The following is a 5839-nucleotide window of genomic DNA, read 5'->3' on the forward strand; positions in this document are numbered from 1 at the left end:
CAGATGTAAGAGAAGAATAAATAATAGTAAATTATAGCTGGCACCGAGATGTGAGTTGTCTTGACCCGATTATAAAGGCAAGTCCAATCCTGTCTGGTTGAAACAAGTGTGTTGGACAGGTCGAAAGGGTGGTATATTGCACAATCCAACCAATCCACTCACAGCTAGTTGTGAGATCACAGTCAGTTGTGAGAAAGAATAACGGAAAGCTAGCATCCAGATGTGATTTGTTTGTTTTGTTTTCGTGATGGGGTATATAATACTCGGTGTTTGAGAATTGAAATCATTACATCAATTCAGTTGTATATTTCAGTAATGCTAAACCAACACCTGAACCAACGTTGAGTAGTTCTCAAAATCCAGAAGCAAGCGATGAACGGTAAGTTTCTTTTAATATATATATATATATATATATATATATATATATATGTCATAACCACAATATGAACTTTGTGATATGTAGGGAAGAAATTTCGTGTGATGATCTTATCGAGATACAAAGAAAAATTGGAAATTGCAAGCGATGTCATTCTGAATTAGGTTTTATGGACGAAGAAAACTACTCTCAAAACGAGAACACACATGAATGTGAAAGGTATGTCACATGAGCAAGTGATGAACGATACGCTTCTTTTAAAATATATGTCATAACCACGATATGAACTGTGTGATATGTAGGGATGAAATTTCGTGTGATGATCTTATCGAGATACAAAGAAAAATTGGAAATTGCAAGCGATGTCATTCTGAATTAGGTTTTATGGACGAAGAAAACTACTCTCAAAACGAGAACACACATGAATGTGAAAGGTATGTCACATAAAAATTGTAGAGAAATTGTAGAAGTAGAGGAATTGTTTATATTAATACAATAAAGAAAAAATCATATCTTTTTTATAGTATCAAGAAGATTAAACTTCAACAAAAACACATTAGAAGGAATAGGAAACGCTGTGAATTTTGTGCGCGGACATTTACAAAGTGAGTACACAATAAACTTTATGGATGAAATATCATTTTCAATCTATACTGTATATTAGTTTAAGAGATTTGAAAAAACATATGAGACGCTCACACCGACCACGTGTAGTACCAAGACCCCAGATTCCGCGCGCTAGAACGATTGTGGTGGATGGCGATACAATCCCAGAGGATATTCCTGAAGATTACAGGTAAAAATAAAACATGATTGATATCAAATAACAATTCATGAAACGAGTTTATTTTATTTTTGAAGGCATATCTTTCAAAGCAATTGGCGAGCAATACGAACTCATTTTCATATCGGTAATACGGTTCAAGAGCGTTACACGTTTCGTATCCCCGACCAAAGCATGATCGATCAAGGTCTCGAATCATTATGGCCATACTTTCGTGAAAATATGTTCCAGAGACAACGACAAGCGTTCAAAATCCGGGTCGCATTTGGATTTATTTTACGACGTGAAGGAAATGAAGACGAGTCACCAGTACTATATCGTTACTTTCATCCGGATGATCACTCCAATTATTTGTATTTAGGCCCTGAAACCATGCGCGATCGAACCGAATTCGATCAATTCCTTATCGATATTCAACGGAAGAATATCAGAAAATGGTCGGATAGATTAAAATCGGAAAGTGCTTGGGTTGTGGAATCTGTCTGTAACGTTGAATTTTACATCAATCCACTTCGGTATATACCGATTGGTATACCAGAAGCATTACCTGAATTTATTATTTCAAATAAAGGTCTCTGTTCCCTATACCTCGGGAGACACGGACCCTTTCGAGATAACTTATGTTTCTTACGATGTGTGGCATTACATCAACAAAAGCTCCAAGGTATCACGAAAAAAAGAATGGATGTAGATCCTTCGAAAGTCAAATTAAGTAGAATATGTAAGGAATTATTTGGTACTCAAAATATTGATTCTTTTCCCGGTGTCACAATTCATGACTTGAATTTACTCGAAAAGAAACTCAAGACGAATATCAATGTGTATCAATTGGATGAGTGTTACGTGGCCACCATGATACGACGAGGTCTCAATCAATTTGAACATACACTGAATTTGAACCTATTTCGTCAACATTTTAGCTACATACACAACTTCAATATGTATGCTAATATTTTTCAATGTAAAAATACCTGTTGTCAGGTTTTCTTCCAGAACAGTCACGATTTGAGACGTCATCACTGCAAGACGTTGACCGAAGTCTTTCCCGGTAAAATTGCTCAACCACAGACAAATGTATTTGCAAAACTCGAAGATGAAGGTCTATCCTTTCAACCCGAGGATAAAGTCTTCCCTTATCGTGGTGTATTTGACTATGAATCATCGTTCTCAATCAGTTCACTCCCAAAATCTGGTCCGAGGACTACATTTTTGAATCGTCACGTTGCCATGGCGGTGGGGGTGCAAACCAACGTTCCAGGTTTTTCGGAATTTCAATGTTTTATAGGTGAACCGGAACAGATTGTCCAACAAAAGCTGGAATATCTCGAAAAAGCCTCTGCCCAAGCCTATGAACTGCTGAAACGGAAATTCTCATTCGTTTACGAGTTTCTGGAAGTTCGATTGATTGATCTCGAGGAAGACGAACGGAAAAAGCATCCATTGGGAAGGTTACTACTCGAATTCGATGGCTATCTAAAGTGTCTTCCGGTGTGTACGTTTAACGGTGGGAGGTATGATATCCCCTTAGTGATGAAACCATTCATAAAAGTACTCACATCCTATTCCAAGATACAGTTTGTCGTGAAAAAGGGAAATAATTATATGTGTATTGTGACGGAATCGTTAAAGTTTCTAGACATTACCAATTATCTTCCGGCTGGTACAAGTTACTCTGCATATCTCGATTCGTACAACTCTATGCAGAAGAAGGGTTTTTTTCCGTATGAATACATTACTTCACCAGAAGTCTTGAATGAAACAACCCTTCCTCCACGATCAGCATTTTACAGCTCACTCACCGAAAAGCATCTTTCGGAACAAGATTACCAACTATGTCAAAGAGTTTGGGTAGAAAATGGTATGACTACAATTCGAGATTTTCTCATCTGGTATGTTAGAAAGGATGTTGAGCCATTTTTGTCTACTCTACAAACCCAAATCAATTTTTATTGGACCTTATCCGTAGATATGCTTAAAGATAGTATATCTATTCCTTCCATTACTCTGAAGTATTTACTGTCAACCCTTGAAAGAGGTATATTCTTCAGTTTGATTGAGAAGCGTGATGCTGATTTACACCGTTTGATACGAGAGAATATCACAGGTGGGGCTTCTATCATCTTCACACGCTATCATGAGAAAGGCATCACCAGGATCAGGAATCAACAATACCAACAACAGGCGAAACTGTGTCAGACTGTACTAGGTCTAGATGTAAACGGGTTGTATCTACATGCTTTAGCTCAACCGATGCCTACAAGTACCTATATCCGGTACAAACGGGATGGGGATTCCGATCGCTTTATCCCAAAAATTGCAAATTTTTATGGTCGTATGAGTTATGAGTGGTTATCCTGGGAGGAAGTCACCCGTGGTTGTACGATTCGCCATATGTTCAACGGAACAGAAAAACGCATCGGAGATCGTGCATTACCCTCAGATGGTTGGTTAGCCTCGGAAAATACCATATTCAGTTTTTTCGGTAAGTGATTGGTCTATGTGTATAGCTTATGATTTCAACTTTATAAAATATTCTTTTCTCCAATAGGTTGCTACTGGCACGGATGTTGTTGTCAAGAACAAACAGATCTGATGAAAAAACGTAGTGAAGAGACAGAAAAAAATCTCTTGTATTTACGTGGTCTCGGTTTCACGGTGATCACGATGAGAGAATGCCACTGGAAACAGATTAGAAAGCAGGAAGACATCCAAGCGATTCTCAGAGATCGCATCCACTTGACACAAGCTTTCAGAAATCTCACGACATCCAAAGCCTTGAAGAAGGTGCGAGATGGAACTTTTTTCGGTTTAGTTCGGTGTGATATTGCAGTTCCTCCACGCCTACAGGAAGAGTTTGCCGATATTCCACCCATCTACAAGAACACGGAAATTTCTCTGGATGACGTCGGACCCTTCATGAAAACGTATGCAGAACAGAACGGAATGTTAAAGCAACCTAGAAGGTGTCTGATTACGAGTTATTACGGCAAAGACGTGCTCTTAATCACCCCTATGCTCAGGTGGTATCTCGAGAAGGGGGTCGAAGTAACTAGGATCTATGAAATGGTACAGTACACACCTAATACCTGTTTTAAGACTTTTGCCGACACGGTCACAGATCATCGGAGAAATGGAGAGGGGATCTTACCTGCAGTGTTCAAACTTATGGGGAACTGTTCTTATGGTAAAACACTTTTAGCGAAAGATAAGCATTTTACTATAAAATATTGCAATGAAGAATCGGCCATCGATGCGGTGGCAGATCCATCCTATGTCAAGGTGAATCAGATCGATGAGGATTTGTATGAGGTGACAATGAAGAAAAAACGTGTGATTTGGAATCTCCCCATCCAGATAGGTTTTTTCGTATATGGATATTCCAAGCTCCATATGCTACGTTTTTATTATGATTTTCTCAAAAAGTACATTGATCCACAGAATATGGAGCTTATTTTAACAGACACAGATTCCTACTACTTGGCACTAAGCGCCCCCGACTTGGGTTCGGCTGTTCGCAAGGATAGACTTCGAGAGTTTTACTCCAACGTCCACCTGTGGCTCCCATCCAAAGCATGTGATGACCATCGTGAGGAGTTTATTCAGTCAGGTGTATGTGGAGAAGTCTGGGATAATTCTGACAAAGCTTGTTGTCGAAATCGTGAGATCTACGATCGTCGAACCTTGGGTTTGTCCAAGGTCGAATTTCAAGGTGATGGATGCATCGCTCTCTGTAGCAAAACGTATTATACGTTTGGTAGAAGTGGTTGTAAGTTGGCTTGTAAGGGACTCAGTAAAAAACTGAATCATTTCACAAAACAGCGTTATATGAATGTTTTGCTTTCTCAAACTTCTGGGAAAGGAATCAATCGTGGTTTTATTTCTCGAAATAATCAGGTGTTCACTTATGAACAGGAACGCAGAGCCTTGTCGTATCTTTACATTAAGCGTACGGTTCTAGATGATGGTATCAGTACAAAACCTCTGTCAATATAATCGTGTTGCATTTTTTTCTGTGATCATTTTTTAAAATAAATATGTGTATACCTTTATCAAAAGTGTTATTCAGCATCATGGACGATCGGTTGAAACACCCTTTTACTTGTCTCATTTCTGGTCCGACAGGTAGTGGAAAGACTGTTTTTGTCACGAGACTTATTAAATATGCGTCAAAAATGATAGACCCACCACCAGATCAGATCCTATGGTGTTATAGCGAGTACCAAGCGGCTTATGATGAATTGAAGCAGGTAGAGTTCATCGATGGTTTACCCGACACAGAAAAACTAAACCCCACCCTAAACAAGTTGGTCGTTTTAGACGATTTCATGGGAAATTTCGATTCGAAAATATCAGATTTATTCACAAAGAAATCACACCATCAAAACCTAAGCGTGGTTTATATCGTACAGAATTTATTTCACAAAGGTAAGGCGCAAAGAACAATTTCATTAAATTCACATTACTTGGTTTTATTCAAAAATGTTAGGGACGCCTCACAAATCAAACACTTGTCAAGACAAATGTTCCCTAGCAAAAGTAAATATTTAGAGGAAGCCTATGTAGACGCGACCAAAGAACCATTCGGTTATCTTTTGATCGATCTAAAACAAAACACTCCCGATGACATAAGGCTGCGAACACATATTTTTCCAGATGAGAGAACGATCGCTTACGTATCA

At 38.6% G+C, this 5839-nt stretch overlaps 1 protein-coding gene across 5 annotated transcripts; it reads left to right on the forward strand.

The window, feature by feature from the left end:
• The first annotated feature begins 641 nt into the window (after positions 1-641).
• On the forward strand, positions 642-5164 carry LOC143461131 (uncharacterized). Of its 5 annotated transcripts, XM_076958929.1 has the most exons (7): positions 642-810; positions 901-981; positions 1041-1172; positions 1238-3642; positions 3709-3944; positions 4008-4084; positions 4181-5164. In XM_076958929.1, exons 1-7 carry the CDS (start codon positions 659-661, stop codon positions 5151-5153), a joined length of 4056 nt encoding a protein of 1351 aa, XP_076815044.1. In that variant the 5' UTR covers positions 642-658; the 3' UTR covers positions 5154-5164. The 5 variants fall into 5 exon arrangements, with proteins under 5 accessions (XP_076815044.1, XP_076815041.1, XP_076815043.1 ...); XM_076958926.1 differs by having other exon boundaries at positions 3709-4123; XM_076958928.1 differs by having other exon boundaries at positions 3709-4084.
• The last annotated feature ends 675 nt before the right edge of the window (positions 5165-5839 follow it).

This window comes from Clavelina lepadiformis, chromosome 5 (assembly GCF_947623445.1).
Source record: "Clavelina lepadiformis chromosome 5, kaClaLepa1.1, whole genome shotgun sequence".
NCBI lineage: Eukaryota > Metazoa > Chordata > Ascidiacea > Aplousobranchia > Clavelinidae > Clavelina > Clavelina lepadiformis.

Excerpts from the sequence above, each read along its gene's own strand:
- LOC143461131 (XM_076958925.1), top strand. The coding sequence starts at position 659 with ATGAACTGTGTGATATGTAGGGATGAAATTTCGTGTGATGATCTTATC. Across the intron at positions 811-900 it reads AACACACATGAATGTGAAAG|TATCAAGAAGATTAAACTTC; the intron begins GTATGTCACATA and ends TCTTTTTTATAG. Across the intron at positions 982-1,040 it reads TGTGCGCGGACATTTACAAA|TTTAAGAGATTTGAAAAAAC; the intron begins GTGAGTACACAA and ends ACTGTATATTAG.